General features: G+C 37.5%; 3 protein-coding genes across 13 annotated transcripts; all 3 read left to right on the forward strand.

The window, feature by feature from the left end:
• The first annotated feature begins 1,678 nt into the window (after positions 1–1,678).
• On the forward strand, positions 1,679–4,712 carry LOC118516440. Of its 5 annotated transcripts, XM_036062322.1 has the most exons (6): positions 1,679–1,939; positions 2,029–2,099; positions 3,356–3,389; positions 3,452–3,492; positions 4,275–4,462; positions 4,578–4,712. In XM_036062322.1, the coding sequence occupies exons 1-5, from the start codon at positions 1,729–1,731 to the stop codon at positions 4,284–4,286; spliced, it is 369 nt and encodes a 122-aa protein (XP_035918215.1). In that variant the 5' UTR covers positions 1,679–1,728; the 3' UTR covers positions 4,287–4,462; positions 4,578–4,712. The 5 variants fall into 5 exon arrangements, 3 of the variants coding, with proteins under 3 accessions (XP_035918215.1, XP_035918216.1, XP_035918218.1); XM_036062323.1 differs by lacking the exon at positions 3,452–3,492; XR_004907867.1 differs by lacking the exons at positions 3,356–3,389; positions 3,452–3,492.
• A 322-nt stretch (positions 4,713–5,034) lies between these two features.
• On the forward strand, positions 5,035–8,230 carry LOC118516439. 3 transcript variants are annotated; one of them, XM_036062320.1, is made up of 6 exons: positions 5,037–5,332; positions 5,422–5,492; positions 6,745–6,778; positions 6,841–6,881; positions 7,665–7,852; positions 7,968–8,230. In XM_036062320.1, exons 1-5 carry the CDS (start codon positions 5,122–5,124, stop codon positions 7,674–7,676), a joined length of 369 nt encoding a protein of 122 aa, XP_035918213.1. In that variant the 5' UTR covers positions 5,037–5,121; the 3' UTR covers positions 7,677–7,852; positions 7,968–8,230. The 3 variants fall into 3 exon arrangements, 2 of the variants coding, with proteins under 2 accessions (XP_035918213.1, XP_035918214.1); XM_036062321.1 differs by lacking the exon at positions 6,841–6,881; XR_004907866.1 differs by lacking the exons at positions 6,745–6,778; positions 6,841–6,881 and having other exon boundaries at positions 5,035–5,332.
• Positions 8,231–9,340: 1,110 nt separating this feature from the next.
• On the forward strand, positions 9,341–12,545 carry LOC118516441. Of its 5 annotated transcripts, XM_036062327.1 has the most exons (6): positions 9,343–9,650; positions 9,740–9,810; positions 11,064–11,097; positions 11,160–11,200; positions 11,985–12,172; positions 12,288–12,545. In XM_036062327.1, exons 1-5 carry the CDS (start codon positions 9,440–9,442, stop codon positions 11,994–11,996), a joined length of 369 nt encoding a protein of 122 aa, XP_035918220.1. In that variant the 5' UTR covers positions 9,343–9,439; the 3' UTR covers positions 11,997–12,172; positions 12,288–12,545. The 5 variants fall into 5 exon arrangements, 4 of the variants coding, with proteins under 4 accessions (XP_035918221.1, XP_035918220.1, XP_035918222.1 ...); XM_036062328.1 differs by lacking the exon at positions 11,160–11,200 and having other exon boundaries at positions 9,342–9,650; XR_004907869.1 differs by lacking the exons at positions 11,064–11,097; positions 11,160–11,200 and having other exon boundaries at positions 9,341–9,650.
• The last annotated feature ends 2,339 nt before the right edge of the window (positions 12,546–14,884 follow it).

Raw genomic sequence — 14,884 nt, forward strand, 5'->3', positions numbered from 1 at the left:
TCCGCACATGACAACTTTTCATTGAAACGCTTCATATCTTCTTCCGACGTATTTATTTCCATTACAGATCCAGTATCAATGTTTGATGACGACGACGCCGGTACTACCAAGTTATCAATAAGATGATCTAGTTGGCATTTCATTGTGACCACTGCACTCATCGTTTTGGATACGTTCTTCGTATTTTCATCCAACTTTAGCTGCATGTGGTTTAATGTGATCAAAATTCGGTCCAACTGTTCTTCGACAGACGCTGATTGATTAGCGGCTGGTTGCTCGCTACCCTGGTTTACCATCGCTGCTGATTGTGCTACGGTTGAAATACTCGCTAATTATCATTTATTGTTCACACACGTTCGTTTTTCATAACTATTATACCTTTTCTAATAATTTCAGTACAAATTTCACTGCTAGTTAAACGCTATCAATATTTTGTTTTGATCGACCAGCTGCTGTAAACATACTGAATAAAATATTCGATTGCATCGCAAATTGCTCCTTGCAACTAGGTTTCTAAGAATTGTTCTTTTATATCCATAACAGCTGTGCTTGGAGCGGGGAGTATCCAATACAGCGAAAGGAAAGAGAAAGAGAGCATGAGAATATGGTGAGAACGAGTGCCGAGTACGCTCGCCGCTCACGCCCGGTCACTCAAGAAGGCTGAAACTCAAATGACTTTCCCCGCATGACAGAGAGTAACTCATTTTGATGCCTCTCGCTACCCCTGACCCACACTTTCGAGCGATCGAGCAACTTACTCGCACTCCGCAATCCCACTTCATGCCTGAACGCTTCCACCAGTAGTGTGTTTGCCGAATATTCTTCCTGAGCATAAGCTACCCTCACACTCCACCTCGATACTACCTTCCCTCTCTATTCCGGAACGCTCGTTCCGTTGAGGTGTTCGAAAAATTTCGCCTTGCGCTCGGCTCACACTCTCGCACTCTCACATAGTCCACCACTCTACGCTACTCCTGAATGCTCTCTCGTTCTATGTGTTGGAAATTCACACTTGTGGTAGAAGGTTTACCAGACAGATCACAGGTAGATAAACAGTTTTCAACTTGGCTTGGCTTGGTGCGCATAAAGTGGATTATAAAGCTTAAAATTTTATATTTTAAATACAAATATCATTCTTTTAAAGTGTTTTTGGTGAAATAAACTTTACCGTGTGGAACGAGTTTAAGTGTATTCACATGCGCGAAAGTGTTTGATCGTACTAGTGCAGTGAACCAAATAGTCGGTAGGTACCCAACCTAATGAAAGTTGTATAGTTTTTCACGTTCGTTTTTCATAACTTTTATACCTTTTCTAATAATTTCAGTACAAATTTCACTGCTAGTTAAACGCAATCAATATTTTGTTTTGATCGACCAGCTGCTGTAAACATTCTGAATAAAACGATCGATTGCATCGTAAATTGCTCCTTGCAACTAGGTTTCTAAGAATTGTTCTTTTATATCCATAACAGCTGTGCTTGGAGCGGGGAGCATCCAATACAGCAAAAGGAAAGAAAAAGAGAGCATGAGAACGAGTGCCGAGTACGCTCGCCGCTCACGCCCGGTCACTCAAGAAGGCTGAAACTCGAATGACTTTCAGCCCGAGTTTCAGCTTGCATGTTGCGCGACATCCTGTCAAGCGGGTCAGCCTCGAGTTTCAGCTTCGACCATCACCATCGACGGATTACCGCTTCATAATAGTTCGGCAAGGCAACTATGGCCGATTCTTATGAAGGTTGAGGAACTGCCAGAAGCCCCGGTAATGTTAGTTGGGGCATATTGCGGATACACCAAGCCGGACAACATCGAGCAGTATTTGCGGCCACTCGTGACGGAAATAAATGAACTGCATGAGAGAGGTTTGATGTTCGGCGATAAAATGGTGCATACTAAACTACGCATGTTTGTCGCGGATTCACCTGCTCGCTGTTTTGTCAACGGTAAGTATTCAAATATGTGTTTAGCATGCGCACCTTATAATAATTTGGCAAGACAATATGGTAATATCGGCGATTATATTTCATTCTAGCTACCATTAGCTTCGTTGGAAAACATAGCTGCCTGAAATGTTCCTGCGTTGGAGTGCACGAAGCGAACAAGGTAATTTTTGTTGATGTGGATGCTGAGTTGCGTACAGATGAAGGGTTCAGGAACAGGGAAGATAGAGAGCACCATAAAAGTTGGCGATAACCGTTAGAAGATATTAGCTGTTTTGATTTGATCAAAGATTCAATTGTAGCAGAACGTTTACATTTATTAGATATCGGGGTAACAAAAAAGATAGCAAGAGGTTTAGTAGAGCACAATTTTTTAGATTTTGGAAGATGGACAGCCCAACAACACGAAAACGTGTCTGATTTTCTAATTTCAAAACAGCTTCCGGTAGAAATCAATAGAAGATTACGGCACGTTAAGTTTATTAGGTATTGGAAGGCAACAGAATTCCGCACGTTTCTCCATTACGTTAGCATAATTGTGTTTAAAGATTTTATGTGGGAAGAGGCTTTTAATCATTTCCTGCTCTATTTCTCTGCAATAACCATTTTCTCCAGTACAAAACACCATCATCTTTGGGCGCTTGCTAAAAAGATGTTGTATAAATTTGTAAAAGATTTTGCCAATTTTTATGGTCGTAGTAACTTAACCAGTAATGTCCACAACCTTATACACATTTATGATGACGTTGATAGGTTTGGTCCCTTAGATAAAATTTCAGCTTATGTTTTTGAAAACCATTTGCAATTTATTAAACGTTGCATTAGATCAGGCAATAGATGTTTAGAGCAGGTTATAACGAGAGGTAGAGAGTTTGAAAATATTAAGAGGGCTTATCATATAATAACACCAACCTATCCTAAGTTGTTGGCCAACGGCTCCGGCTTGCAAGTAAGAGATGATTTTTGTCTTACGGCCAATTTTAAAAACCAATGGTTCCTTAGTCATGAAAACTGTATTGTACAGTTTTTAGAAGCTAAGGAATCAGCTTCATCATCATCATCATCATCATCATCATCCTTTACAATAGTTGGTTTGCAATATAAATGCTGCGAAGAAATGTATAAAGTTTCGATAGAGGGGGACACTATCTCTCCTATCGAATTATCGTCCACTGCTTTATATATTTATAAAGTAAGAAATAACACTCCTCGCCGCAGAGTGGAGCTGCCCCATCAAACGATTAAATGCAAATTAGTTGCTATACGTTTACCATCCCAATCGCTTGCCCGCCGCCCTGTTCAACCAACAATTCCTTCAACTACTACGGTATTTTTCCCCCTCCTTCATACTTTTTAGTTTTTGTAGCAAGACTTTGATATTTTTAAACATGTAAATTAATGTTTTTACTTCTTTTTTAGAGCAAGGATATACAATATCTTGTGTACCGCATAGGTAAGCTGAATAAAGTAATAAGTATTTTAAATATATCTAATTCTTTCAATGTCTTTTTTCAGGTGGAACGTGGATAACAACGTTAAGAAAAATAGATTTTAGTGTATGATATAGTTTGCTTGATTTAATAACTAACACGTAAATTAAGTAAGATTTAATTTACTAATCACATTAACCTCTCTTAGTTTATTGCAAACTTAGATCACATGATGATAACAGTTATTAGCTAAGAAAAAAAATAACGGTAATGCACAGATTTGAGACAATAGCATGTTAATTGTGGGCTCTTCATGTTTTTCTAATCATTCCCACGTTACTTCATAGATTATGTATCCGTTCAATAGTCAAATCTGTGCATGGGAAAGAGGTGGGACATTTTTGTCATCATTTGATTTATCTTTTAGAATATTGATTTTAGAAATCTTTAAAACCTTTCACTGTTGTTCGTTTGAGTTCGCATTACAATCGTACATGTAAAATGGTTGACCTCATCATTCATTTCAAATTTAAAAAAAAATATACATTCAACAATACTAAAAACATATTACACCCTAATATAAGAGTAATGGTGAAAGATTTTGGTTGGTATTAAATTTTATTACAAACACAAACAATATTTCATATCAACTCACCATTCAGTTTTAATTTATCTAAAATTCATAAAATTCAATTATAATTCATTAACAACTTACCATTAATTCGTTTTTAAAATTCATACTAGTACTTTGTAAATTCATTGTTGCTATTGTTACAACTAACATTAGATGTTTTCTAACTTAGTATTTTCTTTGTTGACTTTTGAACGATTACGTGCAATTGATTTTATTTTTTGTTTCATTGCAACGCGGCTTGCCGCATTTTTTAATTTCATTTTTATGAAATCAGAAACAATTTTAGCATCGATTACCTTTGGACCAACAGAAACAACTTCCTGAAACAGCCGTAAAATGTTGGTCTTATCATAAAACGGAATTTTTGGATTAGGCCGGTCATCCCCACTCCAACTGCATTTTGTCAAAAACATTTGACAAAACAATGCGTACAATAACTCGTGTAACCTCTGCTTGTAGAAGGTAACTAAAATTGCACTACACATTCGCGTTTTTACCTCGTCATAAAACTCCGCACATGACAACTTTTCATTGAAACGCTTCATATCATCTTCCGACGTAATTTTTTCCATTACAGATCCAGTATCCATGTTTGATGACGACGACGCCGGTACTACCAAGTTATCAATAAGATGATCTAGTTGGCATTTCATTGTGACCACTGCACTCATCGTTTTGGATACGTTCTTCGTATTTTCATCCAACTTTAGCTGCATGTGGTTCAATGTGATCAGAATTCGATCCAACTTTTCTTCGACAGACGCTGATTGATTAGCGACTGGTTGTTCGCTACCCTGGTAAACATACTGAATAAAACATTCGATTGCATCGCAAATTGCTCCTTGCAACTAGGTTTCTAAGAATGGTTCTTTTATATCCATAACAGCTGTGCTTGGAGCGGGGAGTATCCAATACAGCGAAAGGAAAGAAAAAGGGAAAGAGAAAATTGAGAGCATGAGAATATGGTGAGAACGAGTGCCGAGTACGCTCGCCGCTCACGCCCGGTCACTCAAGAAGGCTGAAACTCAAATGACTTTCAGCCTCGAGTTTCAGCTTCGACCATCACCATCGACGGATTACCGCTTCATAATAGTTCGGCAAGGCAACTATGGCCGATTCTTATGAAGGTTGAGGAACTGCCAGAAGCCCCGGTAATGTTAGTTGGGGCATATTGCGGATACACCAAGCCGGACAACATCGAGCAGTATTTGCGGCCACTCGTGACGGAAATAAATGAACTGCATGAGAGAGGTTTGATGTTCGGCGATAAAATGGTGCATACTAAACTACGCATGTTTGTCGCGGATTCACCTGCTCGCTGTTTTGTCAACGGTAAGTATTCAAATATGTGTTTAGCATGCGCACCTTATAATAATTTTGCAAGACAATATGGTAATATCGGCGATTATATTTCATTCTAGCTACCATTAGCTTCGTTGGAAAACATAGCTGCCTGAAATGTTCCTGCGTTGGAGTGCACGAAGCGAACAAGGTAATTTTTGTTTATGTGGATGCTGAGTTGCGTACAGATGAAGGGTTCAGGAACAGGGAAGATAGAGAGCACCATAAAAGTTGGCGATAACCGTTACAAGATATTAGCTGTTTTGATTTGATCAAAGATTCAATTGTAGCAGAACGTTTACATTTATTAGATATCGGGGTAACAAAAAAGATAGCAAGAGGTTTAGTAGAGCACAATTTTTTAGATTTTGGAAGATGGACAGCCCAACAACACGAAAACGTGTCTGATTTTCTAATTTCAACACAGCTTCAGTAGAAATCAATAGAAGATTACGGCACGTTAAGTTTATTAGGTATTGGAAGGCAACAGAATTCCGCACGTTTCTCCATTACGTTAGCATAATTGTGTTTAAAGATTTTATGTGGGAAGAGGCTTTTAATCATTTCCTGCTCTATTTCTCTGCAATAACCATTTTCTCCAGTACAAAACACCATCATCTTTGGGCGCTTGCTAAAAAGATGTTGTATAAATTTGTAAAAGATTTTGCCAATTTTTATGGTCGTAGTAACTTAACCAGTAATGTCCACAACCTTATACACATTTATGATGACGTTGATAGGTTTGGTCCCTTAGATAAAATTTCAGCTTATGTTTTTGAAAACCATTTGCAATTTATTAAACGTTGCATTAGATCAGGCAATAGATGTTTAGAGCAGGTTATAACGAGAGGTAGAGAGTTTGAAAATATTAAGAGGGCTTATCATATAATAACACCAACCTATCCTAAGTTGTTGGCCAACGGCTCCGGCTTGCAAGTAAGAGATGATTTTTGTCTTACGGCCAATTTTAAAAACCAATGGTTCCTTAGTCATGAAAACTGTATTGTACAGTTTTTAGAAGCTAAGGAATCAGCTTCATCATCATCATCATCATCATCATCCTTTACAATAGTTGGTTTGCAATATGAATGCTGCGAAGAAATGTATAAAGTTTCGATAGAGGGGGACACTATCTCTCCTGTCGAATTATCGTCCACTGCTTTATATATTTATAAAGTAAGAAATAACACTCCTCGCCGCAGAGTGGAGCTGCCCCATCAAACGATTAAATGCAAATTAGTTGATATACGTTTACCATCCCAATCGCTTGCCCGCCGCCCTGTTCAACCAACAATTCCTTCAACTACTACGGTATTTTTCCCCCTCCTTCATACTTTTTAGTTTTTGTAGCAAGACTTTGATATTTTTAAACATGTAAATTAATGTTTTTACTTCTTTTTTAGAGCAAGGATATACAATATCTTGTGTACCGCATAGGTAAGCTGAATAAAGTAATAAGTATTTTAAATATATCTAATTCTTTCAATGTCTTTTTTCAGGTGGAACGTGGATAACAACGTTAAGAAAAATAGATTTTAGTGTATGATATAGTTTGCTTGATTTAATAACTAACACGTAAATTAAGTAAGATTTAATTTACTAATCACATTAACCTCTCTTAGTTTATTGCAAACTTAGATCACATGATGATAACAGTTATTAGCTAAGAAAAAAAAATAACGGTAATGCACAGATTTGAGACAATAGCATGTTAATTGTGGGCTCTTCATGTTTTTCTAATCATTCCCACGTTACTTCATAGATTATGTATCCGTTCAATAGTCAAATCTGTGCATGGGAAAGAGGTGGGACATTTTTGTCATCATTTGATTTATCTTTTAGAATATTGATTTTAGAAATCTTTAAAACCTTTCACTGTTGTTCGTTTGAGTTCGCATTACAATCGTACATGTAAAATGGTTGACCTCATCATTCATTTCAAATTTTAAAAAAATTATACATTCAACAATACTAAAAACATAATACACCCTAATATAAGAGTAATGGTGAAAGATTTTGGTTGGTATTAAATTTTATTACAAACACAAACAATATTTCATATCAACTCACCATTCAGTTTTAATTTATCTAAAATTCATAAAATTCAATTATAATTCATTAACAACTTAACATTAATTCGTTTTTAAAATTCATACTAGTACTTTGTAAATTCATTGTTGCTATTGTTACAACTAACATTAGATGTTTTCTAACTTAGTATTTTCTTTGTTGACTTTTGAACGATTACGTGCAATTGATTTTATTTTTTGTTTCATTGCAACGCGGCTTGCCGCATTTTTTAATTTCATTTTTATGAAATCAGAAACAATTTTAGCATCGATTACCTTTGGACCAACAGAAACAACTTCCTGAAACAGCCGTAAAATGTTGGTCTTATCATAAAACGGAATTTTTGGATTAGGCCGGTCATCCCCACTCCAACTGCATTTTGTCAAAAACATTTGACAAAACAATGCGTACAATAACTCGTGTAACCTCTGCTTGTAGAAGGTAACTAAAATTGCACTACACATTCGCGTTTTTACCTCGTCATAAAACTCCGCACATGACAACTTTTCATTGAAACGCTTCATATCATCTTCCGACGTAATTTTTTCCATTACAGATCCAGTATCCATGTTTGATGACGACGACGCCGGTACTACCAAGTTATCAATAAGATGATCTAGTTGGCATTTCATTGTGACCACTGCACTCATCGTTTTGGATACGTTCTTCGTATTTTCATCCAACTTTAGCTGCATGTGGTTTAATGTGATCAGAATTCGATCCAACTTTTCTTCGACAGACGCTGATTGATTAGCGACTGGTTGTTCGCTACCCTGGTAAACATACTGAATAAAACATTCGATTGCATCGCAAATTGCTCCTTGCAACTAGGTTTCTAAGAATTGTTCTTTTATATCCATAACAGCTGTGCTTGGAGCGGGGAGTATCCAATACAGCGAAAGGAAAGAAAAAGGGAAAGAGAAAATTGAGAGCATGAGAATATGGTGAGAACGAGTGCCGAGTACGCTCGCCGCTCACGCCCGGTCACTCAAGAAGGCTGAAACTTAAATGACTTTCCCCGCATGACAGAGAGTAACTCATTTTGATGCTCCTCACTACCCCTGACTCACACTTTCGAGCGATCGCTCAACTTACTCGCACTCCGCAATCCCACTTCATGCCTGAACGCTGCCACCAGTAGTGTGTTTGCCGAATATTCTTCCTGAGCATAAGCTACCCTCACACTCCACCTCAATACTACCTTCCCTCTCCATTCCGGAACGCTCGTTCCGTTGAGGTGTTCGAAAAATTTCGCCTTGCGCTCGGCTCACACTCTCGCACTCTCACATAGTCCACCACTCTACGCTACTCCTGAATGCTCTCTCGTTCTATGTGTTGGAAATTCACACTTGTGGTAGAATGTTTACCAGACAGATCACAGGTAGATTTCAACTTGGCTTGGCTTGCTGCGCATGAAAGTGGATTATAAAGCTTAAAATTTTATATTTTACATACAAATATCATTCTTTTATAGTGTTTTTGGTGAAATAAACTTTAGCGTGTGGCTATTGAACGAGTTTAAGTGTATTCGCATGCGCAAAAGTGTTTGATCGTACTAGTGTAGTGAACCAAATAGTCGGTAGGTACCCAACCTAATGAAATTGTGTATAGTTTTTCACGTTCGTTTTTCATAACTTTTATACCTTTTCTAATAATTTCAGTACAAATTTCACTGCTAGTTAAACGCTATCAATATTTTGTTTTGAACGACCAGCTGCTGTAAACATTCTGAATAAAACGTTCGATTGCATCGTAAATTGCTCCTTGCAACTAGGTTTCTAAGAATTGTTCTTTTATATCCATAACAGCTGTGCTTGGAGCGGGGAGTATCCAATACAGCGAAAGGAAAGAGAAAGAGAGCATGAGAATATGGTGAGAACGAGTGCCGAGTACGCTCGCCGCTCACGCCCGGTCACTCAAGAAGGCTGAAACTCAAATGACTTTCAGCCTCGAGTTTCAGCTTCGACCATCACCATCGACGGATTACCGCTTCATAATAGTTCGGCAAGGCAACTATGGCCGATTCTTATGAAGGTTGAGGAACTGCCAGAAGCCCCGGTAATGTTAGTTGGGGCATATTGCGGATACACCAAGCCGGACAACATCGAGCAGTATTTGCGGTCACTCGTGACGGAAATAAATGAACTGCATGAGAGAGGTTTGATGTTCGGCGATAAAATGGTGCATACTAAACTACGCATGTTTGTCGCGGATTCACCTGCTCGCTGTTTTGTCAACGGTAAGTATTCAAATATGTGTTTAGCATGCGCACCTTATAATAATTTTGCAAGACAATATGGTAATATCGGCGATTATATTTCATTCTAGCTACCATTAGCTTCGTTGGAAAACATAGCTGCCTGAAATGTTCCTGCGTTGGAGTGCACGAAGCGAACAAGGTAATTTTTGTTGATGTGGATGCTGAGTTGCGTACAGATGAAGGGTTCAGGAACAGGGTAGATAGAGAGCACCATAAAAGTTGGCGATAACCGTTACAAGATATTAGCTGTTTTGATTTGATCAAAGATTCAATTGTAGCAGAACGTTTACATTTATTAGATATCGGGGTAACAAAAAAGATAGCAAGAGGTTTAGTAGAGCACATTTTTTTAGATTTTGGAAGATGGACAGCCCAACAACACGAAAACGTGTCTGATTTTCTAATTTCAACACAGCTTCCGGTAGAAATCAATAGAAGATTACGGCACGTTAAGTTTATTAGGTATTGGAAGGCAACAGAATTCCGCACGTTTCTCCATTACGTTAGCATAATTGTGTTTAAAGATTTTATGTGGGAAGAGGCTTTTAATCATTTCCTGCTCTATTTCTCTGCAATAACCATTTTCTCCAGTACAAAACACCATCATCTTTGGGCGCTTGCTAAAAAGATGTTGTATAAATTTGTAAAAGATTTTGCCAATTTTTATGGTCGTAGTAACTTAACCAGTAATGTCCACAACCTTATACACATTTATGATGACGTTGATAGGTTTGGTCCCTCAGATAAAATTTCAGCTTATGTTTTTGAAAACCATTTGCAATTTATTAAACGTTGCATTAGATCAGGCAATAGATGTTTAGAGCAGGTTATAACGAGAGGTAGAGAGTTTGAAAATATTAAGAGGGTTTATCATATAATAACACCAACCTATCCTAAGTTGTTGGCCAACGGCTCCGGCTTGCAAGTAAGAGATGATTTTTGTCTTACGGCCAATTTTAAAAACCAATGGTTCCTTAGTCATGAAAACTGTATTGTACAGTTTTTAGAAGCTAAGGAATCAGCTTCATCATCATCATCATCATCATCATCCTTTACAATAGTTGGTTTGCAATATGAATGCTGCGAAGAAATGTATAAAGTTTCGATAGAGGGGGACACTATCTCTCCTGTCGAATTATCGTCCACTGCTTTATATATTTATAAAGTAAGAAATAACACTCCTCGCCGCAGAGTGGAGCTGCCCCATCAAACGATTAAATGCAAATTAGTTGCTATACGTTTACCATCCCAATCGCTTGCCCGCCGCCCTGTTCAACCAACAATTCCTTCAACTACTACGGTATTTTTCCCCCTCCTTCATACTTTTTAGTTTTTGTAGCAAGACTTTGATATTTTTAAACATGTAAATTAATGTTTTTACTTCTTTTTTAGAGCAAGGATATACAATATCTTGTGTACCGCATAGGTAAGCTGAATAAAGTAATAAGTATTTTAAATATATCTAATTCTTTCAATGTCTTTTTTCAGGTGGAACGTGGATAACAACGTTAAGAAAAATAGATTTTAGTGTATGATATAGTTTGCTTGATTTAATAACTAACACGTAAATTAAGTAAGATTTAATTTACTAATCACATTAACCTCTCTTAGTTTATTGCAAACTTAGATCACATGATGATAACAGTTATTAGCTAAGAAAAAAAAAATAACGGTAATGCACAGATTTGAGACAATAGCATGTTAATTGTGGGCTCTTCATGTTTTTCTAATCATTCCCACGTTACTTCATAGATTATGTATCCGTTCAATAGTCAAATCTGTGCATGGGAAAGAGGTGGGACATTTTTGTCATCATTTGATTTATCTTTTAGAATATTGATTTTAGAAATCTTTAAAACCTTTCACTGTTGTTCGTTTGAGTTCGCATTACAATCGTACATGTAAAATGGTTGACCTCATCATTCATTTCAAATTTTAAAAAAATTATACATTCAACAATACTAAAAACATAATACACCCTAATATAAGAGTAATGGTGAAAGATTTTGGTTGGTATTAAATTTTATTACAAACACAAACAATATTTCATATCAACTCACCATTCAGTTTTAATTTATCTAAAATTCATAAAATTCAATTATAATTCATTAACAACTTAACATTAATTCGTTTTTAAAATTCATACTAGTACTTTGTAAATTCATTGTTGCTATTGTTACAACTAACATTAGATGTTTTCTAACTTAGTATTTTCTTTGTTGGCTTTTGAACGATTACGTGCAATTGATTTTATTTTTTGTTTCATTGCAACGCGGCTTGCCGCATTTTTTAATTTCATTTTTATGAAATCAGAAACAATTTTAGCATCGATTACCTTTGGACCAACAGAAACAACTTCCTGAAACAGCCGTAAAATGTTGGTCTTATCATAAAACGGAATTTTTGGATTAGGCCGGTCATCCCCACTCCAACTGCATTTTGTCAAAAACATTTGACAAAACAATGCGTACAATAACTCGTGTAACCTCTGCTTGTAGAAGGTAACTAAAATTGCACTACACATTCGCGTTTTTACCTCGTCATAAAACTCCGCACATGACAACTTTTCATTGAAACGCTTCATATCATCTTCCGACGTAATTTTTTCCATTACAGATCCAGTATCCATGTTTGATGACGACGACGCCGGTACTACCAAGTTATCAATAAGATGATCTAGTTGGCATTTCATTGTGACCACTGCACTCATCGTTTTGGATACGTTCTTCGTATTTTCATCCAACTTTAGCTGCATGTGGTTTAATGTGATCAGAATTCGATCCAACTTTTCTTCGACAGACGCTGATTGATTAGCGACTGGTTGTTCGCTACCCTGGTAAACATACTGAATAAAACATTCGATTGCATCGCAAATTGCTCCTTGCAACTAGGTTTCTAAGAATGGTTCTTTTATATCCATAACAGCTGTGCTTGGAGCGGGGAGTATCCAATACAGCGAAAGGAAAGAAAAAGGGAAAGAGAAAATTGAGAGCATGAGAATATGGTGAGAACGAGTGCCGAGTACGCTCGCCGCTCACGCCCGGTCACTCAAGAAGGCTGAAACTTAAATGACTTTCCCCGCATGACAGAGAGTAACTCATTTTGATGCTCCTCACTACCCCTGACTCACACTTTCGAGCGATCGCTCAACTTACTCGCACTCCGCAATCCCACTTCATGCCTGAACGCTTCCACCAGTAGTGTGTTTGCCGAATATTCTTCCTGAGCATAAGCTACCCTCACACTCCACCTCAATACTACCTTCCCTCTCCATTCCGGAACGCTCGTTCCGTTGAGGTGTTCGAAAAATTTCGCCTTGCGCTCGGCTCACACTCTCGCACTCTCACATAGTCCACCACTCTACGCTACTCCTGAATGCTCTCTCGTTCTATGTGTTGGAAATTCACACTTGTGGTAGAATGTTTACCAGACAGATCACAGGTAGATTTCAACTTGGCTTGGCTTGCTGCGCATGAAAGTGGATTATAAAGCTTAAAATTTTATATTTTACATACAAATATCATTCTTTTATAGTGTTTTTGGTGAAATAAACTTTAGCGTGTGGCTATTGAACGAGTTTAAGTGTATTCGCATGCGCAAAAGTGTTTGATCGTACTAGTGTAGTGAACCAAATAGTCGGTAGGTACCCAACCTAATGAAATTGTGTATAGTTTTTCACGTTCGTTTTTCATAACTTTTATACCTTTTCTAATAATTTCAGTACAAATTTCACTGCTAGTTAAACGCTATCAATATTTTATTTTGAACGACCAGCTGCTGTAAACATTCTGAATAAAACGTTCGATTGCATCGTAAATTGCTCCTTGCAACTAGGTTTCTAAGAATTGTTCTTTTATATCCATAACAGCTGTGCTTGGAGCGGGGAGTATCCAATACAGCGAAAGGAAAGAGAAAGAGAGCATGAGAATATGGTGAGAACGAGTGCCGAGTACGCTCGCCGCTCACGCCCGGTCACTCAAGAAGGCTGAAACTCAAATGACTTTCAGCCTCGAGTTTCAGCTTCGACCATCACCATCGACGGATTACCGCTTCATAATAGTTGGGCAAGGCAACTATGGCCGATTCTTATGAAGGTTGAGGAACTGCCAGAAGCCCCGGTAATGTTAGTTGGGGCATATTGCGGATACACTAAGCCGGACAACATTGAGCAGTATTTGCGGCCACTCGTGACGGAAATAAATGAACTGCATGAGAGAGGTTTGATGTTCGGCGATAAAATGGTGCATACTAAACTACGCATGTTTGTCGCGGATTCACCTGCTCGCTGTTTTGTCAACGGTAAGTATTCAAATATGTGTTTAGCATGCGCACCTTATAATAATTTTGCAAGACAATATGGTAATATCGGCGATTATATTTCATTCTAGCTACCATTAGCTTCGTTGGAAAACATAGCTGCCTGAAATGTTCCTGCGTTGGAGTGCACGAAGCGAACAAGGTAATTTTTGTTGATGTGGATGCTGAGTTGCGTACAGATGAAGGGTTCAGGAACAGGGTAGATAGAGAGCACCATAAAAGTTGGCGATAACCGTTACAAGATATTAGCTGTTTTGATTTGATCAAAGATTCAATTGTAGCAGAACGTTTACATTTATTAGATATCGGGGTAACAAAAAAGATAGCAAGAGGTTTAGTAGAGCACAATTTTTTAGATTTTGGAAGATGGACAGCCCAACAACACGAAAACGTGTCTGATTTTCTAATTTCAACACAGCTTCCGGTAGAAATCAATAGAAGATTACGGCACGTTAAGTTTATTAGGTATTGGAAGGCAACAGAATTCCGCACGTTTCTCCATTACGTTAGCATAATTGTGTTTAAAGATTTTATGTGGGAAGAGGCTTTTAATCATTTCCTGCTCTATTTCTCTGCAATAACCATTTTCTCCAGTACAAAACACCATCATCTTTGGGCGCTTGCTAAAAAGATGTTGTATAAATTTGTAAAAGATTTTGCCAATTTTTATGGTCGTAGTAACTTAACCAGTAATGTCCACAACCTTATACACATTTATGATGACGTTGATAGGTTTGGTCCCTTAGATAAAATTTCAGCTTATGTTTTTGAAAACCATTTGCAATTTATTAAACGTTGCATTAGATCAGGCAATAGATGTTTAGAGCAGGTTATAACGAGAGGTAGAGAGTTTGAAAATATTAAGAGGGCTTATCATATAATAACACCAACCTATC

The sequence above is a fragment of the Anopheles stephensi genome, unplaced genomic scaffold (assembly GCF_013141755.1).
Source record: "Anopheles stephensi strain Indian unplaced genomic scaffold, UCI_ANSTEP_V1.0 ucontig293, whole genome shotgun sequence".
Classification (NCBI taxonomy): domain Eukaryota; kingdom Metazoa; phylum Arthropoda; class Insecta; order Diptera; family Culicidae; genus Anopheles; species Anopheles stephensi.

What these genes read in the sequence shown, in the direction of transcription:
- LOC118516440 (XM_036062322.1), top strand. Translation starts at nt 1,729, where the DNA reads ATGAAGGTTGAGGAACTGCCAGAAGCCCCGGTAATGTTAGTTGGGGCA. An exon ending in TGCTCGCTGTTTTGTCAACG is followed by an intron (nt 1,940 to 2,028) that starts GTAAGTATTCAA and finishes ATTTCATTCTAG; the next exon opens with CTACCATTAGCTTCGTTGGA. An exon ending in ATATCTTGTGTACCGCATAG is followed by an intron (nt 3,390 to 3,451) that starts GTAAGCTGAATA and finishes GTCTTTTTTCAG; the next exon opens with GTGGAACGTGGATAACAACG.
- LOC118516439 (XM_036062320.1), top strand. Translation starts at nt 5,122, where the DNA reads ATGAAGGTTGAGGAACTGCCAGAAGCCCCGGTAATGTTAGTTGGGGCA. An exon ending in TGCTCGCTGTTTTGTCAACG is followed by an intron (nt 5,333 to 5,421) that starts GTAAGTATTCAA and finishes ATTTCATTCTAG; the next exon opens with CTACCATTAGCTTCGTTGGA. An exon ending in GAGTGCACGAAGCGAACAAG is followed by an intron (nt 5,493 to 6,744) that starts GTAATTTTTGTT and finishes CTTCTTTTTTAG; the next exon opens with AGCAAGGATATACAATATCT.
- LOC118516441 (XM_036062326.1), top strand. Translation starts at nt 9,440, where the DNA reads ATGAAGGTTGAGGAACTGCCAGAAGCCCCGGTAATGTTAGTTGGGGCA. An exon ending in TGCTCGCTGTTTTGTCAACG is followed by an intron (nt 9,651 to 9,739) that starts GTAAGTATTCAA and finishes ATTTCATTCTAG; the next exon opens with CTACCATTAGCTTCGTTGGA.